The 18,829-nt window shown below is 42.7% G+C and overlaps 1 protein-coding gene across 1 annotated transcript in view; it reads right to left on the bottom strand.

The window, feature by feature from the left end:
* Positions 1–18,829, bottom strand: part of PKHD1 (PKHD1 ciliary IPT domain containing fibrocystin/polyductin) — a 271,278-nt gene that overhangs the window by 247,495 nt on the left and 4,954 nt on the right. Inside the window, exons 4-17 of the mRNA XM_074861360.1 lie at positions 17,969–18,113; positions 16,904–17,003; positions 13,689–13,746; positions 12,176–12,254; positions 9,870–9,944; positions 8,567–8,631; positions 7,514–7,553; positions 6,870–6,940; positions 4,888–4,989; positions 4,504–4,599; positions 3,254–3,389; positions 2,297–2,411; positions 1,175–1,450; positions 318–407 (exon numbers count right to left, since the gene is read on the bottom strand). Of these exons, the coding sequence (XP_074717461.1) occupies positions 318–407; positions 1,175–1,450; positions 2,297–2,411; positions 3,254–3,389; positions 4,504–4,599; positions 4,888–4,989; positions 6,870–6,940; positions 7,514–7,553; positions 8,567–8,631; positions 9,870–9,944; positions 12,176–12,254; positions 13,689–13,746; positions 16,904–17,003; positions 17,969–18,113 (1,448 nt within the window). The remainder of the gene's footprint in view (positions 1–317; positions 408–1,174; positions 1,451–2,296; positions 2,412–3,253; positions 3,390–4,503; positions 4,600–4,887; positions 4,990–6,869; positions 6,941–7,513; positions 7,554–8,566; positions 8,632–9,869; positions 9,945–12,175; positions 12,255–13,688; positions 13,747–16,903; positions 17,004–17,968; positions 18,114–18,829) is intronic.

The raw sequence follows: 18,829 nt of genomic DNA, 5'->3' as shown, positions 1-18,829 counted from the left end.
TCCTATCTGAAGCAAGAGCCAGACACTACACATCGGTCTTAGATGAGAAGTCCAAGAGTCTGGTATCTCTGGATACCACATACTTCACTGCAGACATGACAGGCCAAGATCAGATGCTGTGATATGCTTAGAATATACCTGGTAGTCAGCCCCCCAAAGAATCCCACTGTGTGACACTCCCAGTAACAAAAATCACTCCTACATCATGTAAAATTTACCTCAGCTTCTGGGCCAAATGCTTAACTGCTGTCAAGTATCAGAGCTCCATCAATTACACCTCAGCAGAGATCTGGGTGTCTGTGTTTAATGATGCCTACCTGGCGTGCTGTAGCATTTGTGGGGATCATCCTGCGCAGTATGTTACTCCAGGAGATACTGAAACACCCTGTACCAAACACAGTCAACATCTGGCAAGCAAAGAAGCAAATAAATAAATGAAAACAGATACAAACTGCGTGAGACGCACAGACTTCAAACCTGATATCTTCTACTGAGGAGGATTTTACGGCCAACATTTTGCCTTTTTAAGACTCTGTAAATCAAGAGTCCCTTCAGCTACTCTTAAACTGCTCTGGTCCTCCGTGGTCTCTCCTGACACAAGCCTTGGGCTCCTGTTCTTAGATTAAAGGGAGCACAAGGGATGCATGACCTGTGCAGACACTCTGACAGCCGCAAATAGTTCCTAAAACTTCTGACCTGCAGCTGTGGGGTTTAACCACCAGGAAAACGTTCCCTTATTCCTGAGCAACCTTCGTCAAGCTGCAAGTTTCTACCATCTGTTTGCAGTATAGGGTTGACCAGATAACACAGAGTGTGCTGTCACTAAGGGGAGGAAATAAAAACTATCTCAAACTTATATCAATCAGCATTAGTCAACAAGGTGAGGCCTTAGTGAGATAACATCTGAGGGGAGTCAGCATTGCTTACACTTTAACACACAGCAGATTATAATGCAACCACAGGATTTACATACATCTACCAATCTGTGGAAAAAACACAAACACCTTCAGCTCCTGATGCTATTCTCATCAACTATCTCAGCAGGTTAAAAACAAGGTGGGAACAGACTTTCATGTCTAGCACCGACAAGGCCTTTACAATTAAGATTTTCTGCCATCTGTGTCAAGTGAATCAGGGCTAATCCAGCTCCCAGGGTTAAGCACACAGCACTGACCTGCACCTCTGGAAGACGCAAGGCGTGAGCCCGAATTTCGTGTCTCTCAATGTAGTAGTTGTTCACCACGTGGGGATTTAGCCACGTGTTATGAATCTGGACTCCAACTCTCATCCCATTGCTGGGTGCCTTTCCATGATGCAGTGCTTCCAGGTAGTACCTCGAACCAGCAGTTAGCTCAAATTTCTGGGATTTTGGCTGCCAATGCTCACTCCAGCTCTTCACCCAGTTCTCAGACCACTCCGAATTGCCAGCAGGGAGAGAAGCTATTCTCACCTGTGTCCAGAAAAACCAAACCAAGCAGCTACAGAGACATTTCTCCAGCCCCAAAAGACACTTTGTCCAATACCACAGCTCCAAAAAACCAGACTTGTAACTGATAACTGATAGCAGTGAGTTGATGGTTGACACATTCCTTCCTATCATACAGGAAAAAGCCATCATCTCAAAAGAGCTTTAGTTTCAAGTTCAATACCATAAAGAAGATAATTCTTATGGCTGACCCTATCCTAATACCAGTTCCCCATGCGACTTTTCATGGATAATTTCAGTTCTACATCTCATGTCCTCCAAATACAAAAGAACTATATCTACAGCCTTCTGAGATGTATTATGTTACCATTAGTAAGACCAGAAATGCTACTTTTGTTTTATAGATAAGAAATCCTTTATATTCTAGCCCAGTTCAGTTACTAGCTAATAGCCCAGAGAAATAGATCACCTTCATTTATAACATGCTTTCAGCTTTACAAAGGGAAGTACTAATGTTTTCAGAGGGCAAAATTTCAACAGGCAAAAAAGGAGGTAAACTGAGGAAGTCAGACAGCAAGTCTCCAGGTCCCCTTGCACAGATTGTTAGTGATGGTGATGTGCTGAACTAACAAAAAGGTCATCTGGAAAGGGCATTTGAAGACTCTGGTTGCAAGAGTGAGATTTTCATGAGCTGAGCAGCTGATAGGGCCAATGTAAAATGTCAAATATAATCATACAGATTTCACTCTCCAACATATTCATAGTAAGGGCCAATAAATCAATTCACAGTGGGGAAATTCCCACTTGTTATGACCTTAATTAAAACCCTTTCCTATCCTGATCTCATTTTTCCTCTGCCAAAAGTAATACCTTATGTTCTGGATCTTGAGAAAAACTTAAGTAGAGAGTTGCCTGACCATCTGCCTGAATCCAGAAGGTGTAATTGTTGGTCTGAGGAGTCACAAAAAATCCACGAAGCCTGGAGCTAAATAAAAGCAGAACATCTATAATATACAAAAGAGATATTGCAAAAAAATCCCAGACCCACACCCCACCTTCACATGTACAATGAGTAACAAGGAAAGACTGTGAGACCAAGTTATAACAAAACAGAGATTTTAAAACTGAAGGAACCTCAGAATGACCCATTTTCACATTAAATGTCATTTAAGCTTTACAGAAATTTTTAAAAAGGAAAAAAAACATCAGCTCTGAAAATAAGTGTGGTTTTGTTGGTCACATTTTTGTTCATTTCTTTTCAAGCAAAGTCGTAACCCTGAACAGGGAGGAAAAGGTTCAAAATCACACACAAAGTCAACTGAAAAAAACAGAGAAGTGATAGAAAAATGAAAATATTCATGCGTGTTAAACAGCTTTTCAAGGGTGTATCTGACAAGGCAATGGGCACCAACACAGTTCAGATATTTTTGCAGCTTGGGGCAAATCAGTTTATTTCTATTAACTCCACCTGTGCTGCAGCTGCCAACATCAGCTGAGGATCTGGCCCTCCACATCTGGCTGGAGCTCCAGCTCAAGACAGCCTCTAATTGGAGCTCCTTCTACCTCAGCAACAATTTATTTTGTGGTATGTCAGGCACATCTAGGCCAGGTAGAGCAGAAATACTGAGTGAAAGCAAAAGGATGAAAAATAAAACACTTCACTGCATATTTTGAGCTTCAAAAGGACCTCGGAGCAGGGGGTTGCTTTGATTTATAGGAGCTATGCAGTAAGGCTCTGCTATAGAGAGCTGTCAGGGGTTATTGCTACACCTTACACTGCTAAAGGTGATTGCCATGGCTTCATCTCTTTTTAAGATCACTAAGTACCTGAAGGACTTCTTTGCCCTGGACAGAAATCTCACTGGGGAACTGGCATTAGGTACAAACTGCCATCTATATCCAGGACCTGCTTCTGTCAGATCAGAGGCATCATCCCAGACTTCAAAGAGAAGCCCTCTGTTTCCTAGAAAGTTAAAACAAAAGCGTTCTCAGTAGCAGCCAAGAAAAATCCAAGAGCACATGCTAGAATCAGTGGTGTAAAGAGGCAGGCCAGAACAGAAAATTTTAATAATAAATTGGCTCTGTCTGTAGGACTTTTTTGCAGTCCAAGGCAGAACACAGATCTTGCTTCTGGGAATTTGTTCTACCTTGAAACCCACCACCAGAAAGAACAAAAAACTGCAGAGAGCAGAGCATCCAACCAAGCTCACATGTCTGCTCTTGCAGGAAATGGTACCTAGATGACCCACAGTCAATATAAACTAGGCCTCATTTTATGCACAATAATTTCCTACTGCAATGCTCCACTTAAGCAGTATCCCCAGAAGCCTCTACAGTAGCTCTAGTTCAGCTATCCTTCCTCTAAATATTATCTATACCTTTTCCCCCCTCATTTTCCACAGCCCTATACACCAGGTTGACCTTCCTCCTATAATCGCCCAGCTGCAAGTGGTGGCCTGAGCTCTCCACCTTGCCTTTCCTTGCTATAGAATCACAGGATGGTTTGGGTTGGAAGGGACCTTTAAAGGTCATCTAGTCCAACCCCCCTGTCATGGATAGGGGCACCTTCCACTAGACCAGGTTGCTCAAAGCCCTGTCCAACCTGGCCTTGAACACTGCCGGGGAGGGGGCAGCCACAACTACTCTGGGTAACCTGTTCCAGTGCCTCACCCGCTCATTGTAAAAAATTCTTCCTTATATCTAGTCTGAATCTACCCTCTTTTAGTTTAAAACCATTTTGGCCGGTCCTATTGCAACAAGCCCTACTAAAAGGTCTGTCCCTGTCTTTCTTATAAGCCCCCTGTAAGTACTGGGAGGCCACTCTAAGGTCTCCTGGAGCCTTCTCCAGCTGAACACCCCCAACTCTCTCAGCCTGTCCTCTTAGGGCAGGTGACTCCATCCCTCTGATGATTTCTGTGGCCCTCCTCCCTGTCAAACCTAGGAGAAACTGGCTTGATGCTGAAGCAGACAGTTTTGGAAAGCCCTGTTTTTTGACTGCATTAATCACCAAACAATTTCTGCCCTCCATTTCCATGCGCGTTTTCTTGTTTGAACCTTCAGTCATTTAAATACTGTACCTGGCTGGGGGCCACTGAGCCTCCTGTCCTTGCCAACAGGCTCTGTGGTGCATCTGATTTGTTGGGGAGAGATATGCTTGACTTTACAGGGGACACCTGGCAGCAGGAAAAGGAGACAAATGCTCTGTGTGAGACTTGTAAACACAGCTCAGCTGCAGCATGAACCCATCTTTTTTCCAAAAGGGGTCAACACTTTGCTAAAAGCCTGGGCTTGTGCTATCAAGCAAGCAGAACAGTTCATACCCACAGTCAGAATAACTGGACCTTCCTGATGGTGAGTCTTACAACTCCTGCAGTGGTATCCATGAACATCTCTTGGGTTTTGTGGTCAGGGCCATAACCACTGTTTTGAAAAACGCATATTTCAGACATTTCTCCACTTACCTGCAGCAGTGACCTGTACCGGTTCCTCAAAGAAATCCCCCGTGACTGTGAGGTCAGTGCCTCCTCCAAGGCTCCCACCAGTTGGGAACACAGAGACTATCTCTACAGAGGAAGGAAAAGGGGGATCTGAAAACAAGCGTTGCAAAGGTTAACTCCAGCCCTATTTCTGTCAGAGCCAACAATGCACTTGTACAGTTTCCAGCCAGAGCAGGCTCCTGTGAATGAAACAGGCATCTCACTGATCCTTCACAGGGTTTTTGGCAGCCGCTGGGATTACACCAGGAATGAACAACATGGATAACTTGGCCGCATGACTGTAATGCTTGGACTGTTACTTAGCAGTGGCTGCATCTGTCATGCTCAGGTTGCAAACCAGTATATTCTGTGCTATTGAGGAGCTCTGCAAAAAAAGGTGGTATTAAAACTGGTTTAATCCTTCTGACCTTCTCTGACTTGCTTCTCAATTTAGCCTATAAGTTTAGATGTTACCACACTTTCCAGTCACCTCTTAGGCTTCAGGGACAAATGGAGGGAACTGAACATCTGACATCTGAGTGTCCACATCATGAGAATCTTTCAGGATTTTATCTGTTCTAGTCATGCCTTTCCACACTGGAAACCTATTTCTCTCTTTGATGACATTTACTCAGTTTGCACTCAGATATCCTAGTTTAACCACCCAATTGTATTTGTACAGTTCTGAAAAAAAGACTGATAAAAAAGATAAGGGATGTTGGTCTTTATCTGCTTTTTTTTTTTTTGTTAATTCATCTAGTATTTAAACTTTACTTTTCCAATATTGACTACTGGCTAGCACAGTACAGTCTACTGGATAGACCTGACAGATCTTGTTTCTGCTGGTGCTCTGCCAATAGACAACTTCATGCAGGGTTATTTCATTTTACTGTGCTTGTAAATAAGGACATAAAATTACCCTCCTTTACGGTGTTTTGAATTTATAGGTGAAACAAGCTGTATACTATAAACAATATACAAAACATGTATTGGCTATGGGTTTTTATTTTTAAAAAAAGCTTTTGTTACCTCTTGAACCAAGCTTCTCAGATACAGCCCATAAGGAACTGGTGCATTCATTACACTCAATTCAGCCAACTTAATGGCAAAAACTTGATGGGAACTTGCTGGGGATCTGTGCAGGTGAACCAAGTGGTTCTTCAGCATTATGCAACCTCTGACTAAGGTCAAGGGCTGCTCAGTGCTCTGCAGTCCCCGGTCCTCTACTTCTGCTTTGGCTGTTGGACATCCAGCCTTGCTGAATCTTGGACACCATTTGCCCATGACCATAATCTTGAGCAGATGCTCAGGATCCCATTGTCTGCTGTCTACAATATAGCTTGAAATGTCACATGGAAGTGATTAATGTTAATGTACCTTAATTTTATTTATTTTTTTTTTAGTAATAGTGCAGTAACCTGCCATTCACCATTTATCCAGAACTCAATTTTTGGAGCAACTGAACATCATCTTCTCCTGTAGCTGATGTGGGATCTATCTCATCCTAAGGTCTGCGTTTCTAAAATCTCAACCTTACCAAATACAGTGTGATTTAAGGGAGAAATGTTTATCTAGATGCAACATCTCAAGTCTACATCTGATCTGACAGGAAAAGGGACAATGAAAAAAGCAGCGTCATCCCAAACCCTGCCATACTGCTGTCCTCTGGCTGATTGTCTCAGGTTAGGCTGTCCAAAAGAGAGTTCAAACAAATCTCTGAGAAAAACACTAACTCACTGGAGATGTAGGATATAGCCCATGGCAGGACTCCCAGCCTTAACACATAAACCAAGTCTTCTTGAAATTTTTGATCTGCAGCTTTTTGTGTAGCCAAGCCCATACCAAGGGAGTGGCACACCCAAAATGACAACACAACAAAATTAAGTCCTTGGAAAAGACAACAGTGAGACACCATTTCTAAGCCCACACTAGGACTGTGCGGCCAGTGAGGTGGATCAGTGCAATACCTGAATGTGTCTGATACAAGAAAAGCTCTTGTTTGGCACTGATGAGCCAAGCACCTTTGTGTACTGCTGACCTGCAAGAGAGAGAAAATGCCTGAGAGATCCTTGGCCATTTAAGTTAAATTAGATCTTCTTTTGGCAGAGCAGGGCACTCGGTCTCCAGAGGAAGAGTGGAACATTTCTACAAGGACCAACAACACCTTCCACCAGCACACCGAGGCACTGATTCAAGAGACTCCATTATGTGGCTGAAGCTCTTTATTAGAAGTACTGTCCTATTATAAAGTATGGTTTTGACACTGTCAAAACCCATTTTAACCTCCTTTTATGGATAAATTCTTTCCCATTTGGATGAGGAGTCAAAAGCAAGGCGAAAGAATTTTATTCAGTTAAGCTTTACAGATGAGTTATGATTTGGGCACTGAAGCTAGAGTATTGAAACCCCAAAGCAAAGATGCTTTGGGGGAGGAACATTTTCCGTTTTCATGTGAAATCTGATGATCATCATCTCAAGATAGAAAAACCTCATTTCTAAACAATGAAACACAAGATTCAGTAAAAACATCATGCACATATCCTGAACTCAAACACATCTCTGTCCCCATGCAAAACCACAGAAAAAGAGAGAAAAATATTTTTCTACTCACTTTCCTTTGTTAAACACTGAGAAGCTGACATTGTGGGACCCTGAAGGAGAGAAAAGTAATATGCTTTATAGCAAAAGCGTGGAGGGCTCCATGAAGAGTGCATCCTACCAAACCTTGTCCAGGTGTCCTAGGCCTGATTCTCCTCTTCCTTACACTTTCTTTACAACAGTATAACTGTGTTGATTTCAGCAGAGTGTGTGTGCAGGAACTGAACCAAATATCAGCTCAGGGAACTCAGAGCCTTAGATCGTAAGTAGACACTATACTGTAGGTATGTACAGTAACATATCTGAACCTGTAAGCTGAATCTCAGAAGCAGGATTTGGTTGCCTAAACATAAATGTTTCATGTCATCTTAGACCCTGTGGGTCTTATCTGGCCTCACTTGCCATGCTAGGAAGTTGCAGACCTTCTTCAAGACCTCCATTATCTCTGACACCCCACTGGAGAACTTCTAGATACCCCAAGATATCTCAAAAGCTCAGGATATTCTATTGCACCATCAGTGTCTATATGAGAGCTAGATATCAATTTCTATTTTATATATTTAGCTCAGATGATCTTCCCCAAGCAGGAAGCTTGCTGCTCAAAGTCTCCAAAAGAAATTAGAAGCTTCTTCAGAGTGCTTGGAAACAAGAAAAAACTAAAGGGATCCAACCTGTTACCAGAGAGACCATGGATAGAGGGGAGAACCCAATTTATTCCTCTAATAAAGCAGTAAAAGGAAGGTCCATCACATACAAGAAGGATTAAAGTAGAACTGACCAAAGACACCAAATCACATTGTTGCTGTCAGCAATGTCCACATCATGTCATGGTTTCACTGGAGCACTACACTTTGTTTTCTCCAAGGCTGTGCAGAGGATGTAAATCACAGCAGTGGCTATGTTGAAGATTGGTAAGCCTTGATCTGAAGCAGGTTTTGTGGATTCAGCCCTAAGCCACATTCCTAACTTTGAAGACAGAGCAGGAACTCATGATTGACACCCTCCCTCTATCCCCTGGAGGTGCAGGAATAACAGAAACCCATGATTTTTCCCCCTTTTCACCAACCTATGTGGTTCCCTTCCACCTGGCACTGCAGGGTTCCCAGTCCATCTTCTGCCTGAATAGGGTAGCTGTGGAGAGACAAAGGACTTTGCTGAGCCTTGGGAGCAAAAAGGGCAAAAACACAAAATACAGTGAGAATCATCTAACCAAGGAAAGGTGTGGGCTAATTCATGTGGGCTAGTAATGCTTGGCTCCCTTTAGAAATAAGGGAGAGAAACAACCTGTCTTCCCACTGATGATCAGGAGTTCAGCAGTTTAGGAGCATGCCTCCCAGTAACACAAGTGCTCCAGCTTGACCCCTTGACCCTTGTTTCCAGAAGCTGATCCTGTTGGTGACCTTCAGAACCCCCATTTGACATAAAAGCTGAGCGGAGGCAAGTCTGGGCACAGGGTGAAGGTGAATAGGAGGACAAAAGTGTTTCCCCTCTACTTGCTCCTCTGCATGTCCCTAATCTGTAAGAAGGAACATGTAACAATTAAACCAGATATGCTGGTTTACATCAATCTTCTGGAGCTATGGAATGACAAGTCCCACCAGCAACTCACATTTGCATTTAAGTCCCTCTCCTGGGAGCCAGCAGGAATTTTACAGTGTAATAAGAGGGTCCACAGAGGATCCCAGGAGCCTTAGCACTGACTTCTGCAGAAGCAGGTTTTTCCCCTGGTTCCCTGTAAAAGCAGCATCCCTCTTTTCCAAGGCTCACAGGCACTGTGAAAAGTGCACAATTCATAAAAAGAAACACTGCTGCAGAGCCCATGACTTTTTTCTGAAATTCAACAGGGTGCAAGAGCCAGCAACCTGAAGGGTCACTTGCAACTTACAGGAGGCAAGGATACATTAATATCAATAAACAAACAGTGCCAGGGCCCAGGCACCAGAGCCTGTCTGCCTGTGCTATTAAATTTTTAGAGCTCTACTTGCCCAGTCTGGGGTCAGTTCAGCTAATCCACGTTTCAAATTAGTGTCTATATATGACTGAAAACAATGCATTGACCAGGGTCAATAGGCAGCTTGAAAATGTCTACCCAGTTTTGGAGTCTGAAGAGTTGAACAGAACAGATGTGGCCAGGGCATAGCGTATCATCTCTGGGGCAGAGAACAGCCCCTGACCCTGACTGGTTATGGCTAGAGGTACAGAGAGCCAGCAACCCTCACCCACCCCTGTCACAGACCATATGTCAACTCTCCATCATCTCTCTCCATCTTAAGTCAAAGCAGAAGAGCTCCAAAAGCCAAGAAAATTTTTTGTGCACAAGCTGTGCTGGGCCCTTGCACCAACACAAGCAAAGTAAGTCAAGAACTGACATGCTTCCAGCTCGCCTGTCAGCAAAAGAGCAGAGACTGGTCCATCCATCTCCTTCCGCCATAAGGATAGCCGGCCTAGGCAAAAAATAAACAAGAAAGATGAGAGATGATGTGACAGATCTTCTCAGATGAAAACCTGATCCTGTTAAAATCAGCAGCCAATATTTTCAAATGTGACAGGAATTTCCCCTTACTTGTATCTAGTATTCATTAACCTTCTAGAAAACTGGACAAGCCCTATCTCTTATCTCTTCACCTGCAAAGTGTACTCCCAAATACTGTGAGAACCTCGCGTCTGTAAAGATTGTGGCAGGACCATCTTTGAGACACCCATGCCATATCTGAATGACCCAATATGTCCAGCCTGTAGAGAAGGGTTGGTAGTCTGAGCTCCAGGAGGACTATACCCACCTTTACCTTCCAGAAGCAGCAGGCAGCACGAGTACAGCATCATGCTTGTAGAGCCATATTGCTTCAAGGTGCAGCTCAGTTATTTCCTTATTTCACTGAGGAAAAACACTACAAACAACCTCTGCTAGAAATCAGCCAAGCTCCTAATAGCATATTCAAGTATGTCCACCTTTAAGAACCAATATGGCAAGAGACAACTTCCACTGGAGAGGAAAAATCAGGTGGGAGCAACAAATGCACAGTGATTAGCATAACAAGCAAAAGTTGGCAATGAGTCTTTGAGAATTAACAGGCAATTAAGGGAAATATGTAATTAAAACCTGTAATGCAAACACTTTGCTATGACCCATGCTTCAGAGTGTAGTTTTATGTGGTTTTAACAAAAGAGTTTTCTTTTATTAACACAGCTTGCTGATATTGAGGTGCCTTTCCTTTTAAGGATGAATAGAAAAAAATTCAGTGCTGCAAAATGTTTGGTTCAGCATCACCAGACCATTGCACCCCATACAAAGCACGGAAAAAAGGGTGCAGAACACAGTTGAAAACATAAAAAAACATTCTCTTTTTTGCTCCAAATCCTGAATCAGTGTGACAGAGTGGCAGACTGCTCTGGTCAAGTCTAAGTCCCCACCTGGTACGTAGTTAATAACACACCAAAAATGGGCAAACTATTCATGTGAAGCTACAGTGTGAACCTGTCTGGTAGGCTAAGATTTTGAGGCCATTTCCTTTTTGGCAATAACGAGGTTAAGCTGTAAATGAGTAATTTAGCAATGGAGCATGCAGGCACGTCCAACCTGCAGTCAGACAGACCAGCCTTTCTTCCCACTGACCAAAGGTTTCACTGTTCCACTAGAGGCAGGTAAAACAATAATTAATATCCAACAAAGATTGTTAATGTGCATCCAGTGAGCAAAAGTATAGGGCTGATAAATGAGTGCAGCTGGTATGGCAGGAATCTGCACTGGACTTTCATTCACACTAGCAGAGAATTTAATTACTTAGCAAGGGACATTTCCATTCAGCCTGAGAAGTAAAGCATCTAGTGGTCAAATATCTGTTGCTGCAATTAAAATTTCTAACTACTGAGAATACCCACCTTCCCTGGCTCCTGAAATGATCTTTAAAATGCCAGCACAGTAACTATAGATTAATAGTTTGTCTTTAAAATACTCACCTGGGCTTAGTTCTTCACTGCCATTGACACAAGTGCCAGGAAATCACAACTCAGTAGTATCTGAGAACACTTCCACACATATGGATATACACCACAGAGGGCAGGTCAGCGTTCATGCTCATTTTGGATTCACTGTGCTTAAAGTGCTGCTGGCCTGAAGTAAATTTTTAGAATCTACCTGCTTTGCTCTGTTGCATGTAACCATAGAAGCAACAGAAAATAAAAATCAAACCTTTCCTGAGAACAAGGAAGTGACCAGAGGGTTTAAAGCAGTGAACAACAAAGCCTTTTGTCTCAAAATACTTCTGTTTTTTTCTTCTGACTCACCAGAGCATCTGCTTCAAACTAATCGTTTTTCTAAAAATGCAAATGGAAGGGAAAATTTATTTAACTTTTAGATTCTGACATTATTTTAATTAGTTAAATTTTAATTTGCTAGCCAAAATAAAATCTACAGCAACCAGACGCAATTACAGTACAATTCACACTGAGCTGTGATTGACTGTGCTGCCAGTAAACAAACCAACTAGCTTAATGGACCAGTTGCAATTAGATTAACAAAGTTTGCTGGAGCCCAACTCATGAGCTGCAATAAACCACAAAGGAAGTAAATGGCAATTCTGGGCCAACTGGTTGCAATTTATTGCTGTCACAAAGGCTGATGGAAGAAATGCCAATTTACAGGGACTGGGTCAGATAGCAGCCTATATATAATTACCCATCAATATAATCCACATTGAAGTCCAGGGTCTCGTATCTTCCAGCAATTGTCTTCCCATAAATGTCTATTAAATTTCCTGTTTAAAAGGAAATGGAAATTGAAGGAAGTCTTTTAAAAGCAGAGAATTTGCAGATTTTGTGAGCCAAACAAAAGGAATTCTTGGTCTTTGCAAATTTTGCAAAGATGTGCCTAAGTGGTTGCACTGATGGCTGCTCTCAGCTTCTACCGTAGTTCAAGGTGACTTTGCACTTAATTCACTTTTCCCAAAACACATCTTTATTTGCCACAAAACAGTCCATTCCTGATTTTTTAGCAGATCTCTAATATTTGTACTAAGATGACAATTTGCTCAACTCTTATGTTAACACCACTTTCTAACCAAATTCCACTGTAAAACCTCATGAGGTAACCAAAATGACATTATTGGTCATTATTGACCCACTAGAGAGGGTCAAGGTCTAATGAAGGACCTCAGCATAAATGTGGCCAGCTGAATCACTCCCAACACTCCGTTGACCACACTGGGTGACAGCTTGGTTCAGTTGCCTGCACAAAGGCATCTTAAATAATTTGAGGCACCCTATCCTCCCATTGTGGCTCCAGAAGGGAATGAGTTTTCCTGGTTCTGTGTCTCATCTACTGGCTCCATGCAGGTTCTTCATGCTCCAGGACATCTCAAATAGCCCTAGACACTTCGTGTTACTCTCATGTTCTTCACTGACTTCACTGGGAGGTCAGATATCCAGCTAACACATAGAAAACTCCATACAGACACCCTAAAGCAAGGCATGAGAATCTGGAGGTGAACTGGAAATGATGGATGGACTTAGGTTTAGGAACATCTATGTGCTCTAATCATCCAGGTACCTCTCTGCACCCTTGAGAGACCAAAATATTTTGATTAATCTTTACTTTGGAAATCAGCATTTCAATTTTCTCTAAAGAAGCCTGCAAATACAAACCAAATAGAAACAGGGGGGAAAAGTCTTCTATACACCAGTTAACTGTTCAGACCAAAACCAGTGACAGTCTTCTCACGTAACGTTAAAGTCTGCTCTAAAGCCCCATTAACAAAAAGATATGTATGGCATTACAATATCACAGAATAGTAAGGTTGGAAAAGACCTTGAAGATCATCTAGTCCAAGCTATCATCACCTAATAGCTAATTCTTCTTAAAGCTATTACTAAATAGGGTCAGATGACTCAAGAGTTGGGACTGATTAGACCTATCCATCCACTGAACAGCATTTGTCTACTCAGGCAGAGTTGGGCTGCAGAAGCTAAGTACCAAATAACCTTGTCACTGTGCGTTACCCACTTCTCTTGCAGCCAGTGCTGCAGACTCTCTTCCCTTGTGCAGACTCATTTTCCTGTTCAACATGTGCTTGTACATTAAGTTCTGGAGGTGCCCATCTTAATCCCCAGCAAGACAAATCCCTCATAAGGAGAAAGACAGTATGGAACATCAAATATTAAAGTGGGCTCCAGCTTAAAGAAAGGTCCTGTACCTGGGATGCCAGATGGTGGACTAATTTGGTAAACCACAGGTGTCTGCGCAGCAGAGAACTGCAAAGAGAAATTTGTAGTTAAATGGCAGTCGTTTGCGCAGCAGTCCAACAAGATCTGATTACGCATTGCTCAGAACACAGTTGGCAACTGCATTTCAGAGATTCACACTTCAGATTTGATGTTTGAACTACGGTCCTGCTCTGAGAAGGGAATAAGTACAAATAACCCCTTCCTGCACTCTCTTCATTCAGAGTATGGCTCACTGCTATTTTTACATCCTTTTGTGCCCAAATTGACCACCCTGGTTTGAGTCAATTCCAGAAGATACCATTTAACGTATCACAAAATTTCTAAGCCATGCTTTATCTGAAGTTAGGACCTCCATTTTATCTTGCATTATGGCATCATTTTTCTTCCTAATAGTATACTCTTAAAAACTATTTCTGTATCACAGAAGTGAAATACTTCAGCTAGCCTTTAGCAAGCTTTCTGGGTATCCTAAAGCAGCATAACAAAGAAAATGTTTATATTGGTCCATCTTAATGCAGTGTAATACATCAGAGGCATCTTTGGGAAAGCACCCACCTTGGCCTCTGGGGGAAAAGCAAGGAAATACTGGAAATCTGCTATGGGGTAGTATTTTTGACTTAAACAGAGTCAAAGAAGGATCAGAGAGACTGTGCTTTGAAGCAAGCCTCTCAGAAGATGGGGAAAACACAGGGACCCTTTCCAAGTAGAGGAAGGTCATCATCAGCCTCCCAAATGAGACACACAGATACCTGACCCAGCACATGTTTTGGCTGTATTTTTAACAGGTAGAGCAGCCCTTTTGCCCCTTTTCTCCAGCTGAGTCAAATCTGTGAGACTTTTTTTTAACCAAAATTACTCTAGAAATTTTTTGTGGCTAGGTTGACACCAATCCTATTCAAATGTCATTGTGTGTGGGAGAACTACTCATCTGTCAAATGGCCAGAGGCACACATGGTCCTACACATGCCATTAAATCACATGGAACTAATATTTTCTGTAAATATCCCTGTCCCTCCCTGGAAGATGGCAAACCAAATAGGACAAATAAATGGATAGCTTCAGCAACTAAAGAGTGCCCAAATCAAGCATCTGGATCCCAGGACCAAAGGAAATAAAAAGGCAGTGAAAACCTTTTGGAAGTGTTTAAAAGATTTCTGCTGTGGCTAAGGAGTTGTGTCCCTAGGTATTATCCAGTGCTGGGTTAGCTGCATATCATCTTGGAACAAGCTGATGTAGCTGACACTGTGGTCTGGTGTGAGTGGGAACATACAGGCAATGAGAAAGAGCAGGATATCTTGGGAAAACCACAAGGAGAGTTATGAAAAGGGAAGGTAGGCTCCTGGACTACAGGTATATGAGTAAATAAAATAACTTGGAATCTGCTATTTAGACTCATAGAATTGTTTAGGTTGGAAAAGACCTTATAAAGATTGAGTCCAACCATTAACCTCACACTGCCAAGCCCACCACTAAACCATGTCCCTAAGAGCCACATCTACACGGCTTTTAAATGCCTCCAGGGATGGTGACTCCACCACTTCCCTGGGCAGCCTGTTCCAATATTTGACAACCCATTCAGTGAAGAAATTTTTCCTAATATTCAGTCTAAATCTCCCCTGGTGCAACTTGAGGCCATTTCCTCTCATCCTATCACTTGTTACTTGGGAGACCTACCCCCACCTCTCTACAACCTCCTTTCAGGGAGTTGTAGAGGGCGATGAGGTCTCCCCTCAGCCTCCTTTTTGCCAGGCTAAACCCCAGTTCCCTCAGCTGCTCATGGTAAGACTTGAGCTGTAGATCTTTCACCAGCTTTGTTGCCCTTTTTTGGACACACTCATCTTCCCCACCTTCTTTTTGAGCCCTCTCCTGTCCTCACTTGCATTTACAGATGCTGCTGTCAGCCCAACAAATAGCATAAAATACTCATTTGCTGAATCAAATCAGACACCATTGCATATGTTGGAGTTTTTTCTGAGCTTTCCTTGAACCCCATTCACTTCAAAGCTCAGTCTTTTCCTTCCCTCCTCCCTATGGTCATGTTGAATATGAATGAGTAGCCACAAACTCCCTTCAGTGATGGCCACGTCTAAGAAGAAAAGACAGTGTGACACCATAACCTGGGCTGGAGATGATGCACAGAAAGAAGCCAAAACCAGCATGAAATCTAGGGCCACTAGCTGACACAAGTCTTCTGAGCTGTTCAGACTTGTTGCTGCCTGCAGCAGGCTTTTTCAATCTAATGTGGAGGCAAAATTAATTTTTAATACACATAGCTCCCAGGTCCCAGTCCCATAACAGAGACACATTGTGTTTTATTTAGCTTGGAATGTGCCTCATTAACAGCATCCCCTGGTGATTTTTCATCAGCTCTCTAAGCTAGCTGAACCACCCAGTGACTTCGGCTTTAATGTGCAATTTACTGAAAAGCCTGGGCTTTCTCGCTTGATACTCAAAGTTAGCACAGAGGTGGGACATGACTTCCAAACACACCAGGCCTCATCCCGAAGCACACAGCCATGGTTAAGGATTCTGCTCTGCAAGAGATATTGACACTGTCGTCATTAACTGGTCTCGTACCACCCCACAACCTCCTGAGACAATGTGCTCTGATACTGAGAGCCAAAGGGAAAATACTGGTCAGGGTAGCAAGCTCTCAAAATAACTGAGCAACAGATATAAAGTCACAACTGAGGTTTGAGCTTTCCAAATCCTGCACATCACAGGTGTGGAGAGCTGTCCTAGAGCTGAAGAGATGTCCCTTCCTGGAACCAGCTCTGCCCATGGGAGTATTCTTGCCCATGGTTACGTCTCAGTGCAGACTGTTAGCTGCCACCCTGCAACTTGGAGGGTAACACCAGAAGACATCATAGGGTCTCTGACACAATAGGGTCTTCTGACTGTGTGGCTTAAGTGCAGGAACAGGTAAATTTGGATCCAGATTTTTGATTCAGAAGGACCTCTTGGGTCACCTAGTCTGTCCAGTGCCAAACTGATGAGTACCTCGATGCACCTACTTTTAAGGAACAGAAAGAGCATCCTAACTTCTTGTCCTGACATGCAATCAGATGTACAGTATATTAAAGATTATATTTCAACATATTTCCTGTGATACTATGTCTGAAGTTTGACTCCTTCCAATACCTTGAGTTCTTTAACATCACTTCTATACTTGCTTGGTGGTTACCTTGAAAGTATAGTTTTCTTTCTCCACCTTAGTCAGGTTGTTAATCACATGTCCTTTAAAGATCACCTCCACATAGTACAAACCCTCCTGGGGTGAAGGCCTAGTGGAAGAAATACGTTATATTATATTATTTTTATACAGATTGAGTTTATTTTTTAGGAAATGCCAGGTCCTTCACATGGTCTCCATTCTTAGCAGGTCTACTGAGACTTCAACCAGCCAAAGCAAATTTACATTGTGAACCTAAACGTCACACATATGAACCCAAACCGTAGAACAGTTTAAAAGAGATGCGGAGACACAGCAAGAAATTACAGTTAAGTGTAGAAGGTGATAGGACTACATCAGAACTCTATCCAAATTGTACGTTAATGCAAAACACAGACATGCTCATTAGACATGCTCAGACAGTAATTGTTATTCATTAGTACTAAAATAACCCAGGGCTGCCTGGATCTACAGGGCATCTTGATCCAGATTTGTAAATTAATGCTGCATCCTTAATGCACACAGTTTCTCAACACAGCATTCAGCAGAATTAACTCCCAGCCAAATCGTAACAGCAAGAGATGGAAGAGCCCCATTAGGGTCACTCTTAGAGCCTCCTGAGACACCCTTAGTCTTCCAGCCAAACAACCTTCTTTAAAGTTATGACAGGATAGAAAACAGGGAGCTTGGATTGCTCATCTGGTGCTTGAAACCATATTGGTTTTCTGCGCTGCTCATGATCTTGGACAGGTAAAGGACACCAAAAGCTGGTAAAATCCCTGCCAGGATTTTCTTGTGAGTTTTGCATCTAAGAATTAGATGTCTACAAATCTTTGAAGATCTAAGTCTAGCCTCTCCAAGAAGCCTCACTCTGACTCTCATGCCGAGTAGCCTAGTGCTTCATTAAGTTGAAACAAGAATAAATGCAACACAGCTTAGGAGGTGCTCAGGTGCAACCACAGTAGCAGCCACAGGAGATCCTCCAACTCCCAAACTGCCTGTACAGACACTGAAAGAAATTGAGGATCCTAACAGACAAAAGGCAAGGTCTCCCCACACTATAGTCATGGATCATACCTTGTTCTGCATCTTATAGTGGCTAAGTCAAAATACAGAGGAGAGACATCACATGGCAGCCTGGGCAGGCCTGGATTCACCAGGGACACCTCCAACTGGGATGCACTGGCTGAGGAGACACTTTCCAGCTGGCGGGATGTTGAGCCTAAGTAATCAAAGTCAATTAAAAGAGCTCTGTGAGGACAGGATGGCTCACATTCAGTCACGCATGACAAACATTTTTGAGCGTACAACCCAGCTTCTCTTTAGGAGCAATGCTTAGAGACCTTAGTCAGACTTTTTAAAATCATGTTTGTGTGATTTCATATTGTCATGGTTTAACTCCAGCCGGCAACAAAGCACCACACAGCTGCTCACTCACTCCCCACTTCATGGGATGGGGGAGAGAATCGGAAGTGTAAAAGTGAGAAAATCATAGGTTGAAATAAAAACAGTTTAATAATTAAAAAAAAATACAACAACAACTTGTAAGGAAAAGAGAAAAAAAATAACAGAAAGGAAAATAAAACCCAAGAAAGACAAGTGATTCAAATGAAAACAGTTGGTCACCATCAAACAACCAATGCCCAGCTAGTCCCTGAGCAGCAGCCCCACCCCGTCAACTTCCCCCTTAGTTTTATTGCTGAGCATGACACCATATGGTATGGAACATCCCTTTGGCCAGTTAGGGTCAGCTGTCCCAGCTGTGTCCCCTCCCAACCTTTTGTGCACCTCCAACTCACTCACTGGTGGGGTGGTGTGAGGAGCAGAAAAGACCTTGACTCTGTGTAAGCACGGCTCAGAACTAAAATATCTGTGTGTTATCAACACTTATTTCAGCACAAATGCAAAACATAGCACCATACAAGCTACTATGGAGAA

Source organism: Strix uralensis, chromosome 3, assembly GCF_047716275.1.
Source record: "Strix uralensis isolate ZFMK-TIS-50842 chromosome 3, bStrUra1, whole genome shotgun sequence".
NCBI lineage: Eukaryota > Metazoa > Chordata > Aves > Strigiformes > Strigidae > Strix > Strix uralensis.
This window is presented reverse-complemented; position numbering and strand designations above follow the sequence as displayed.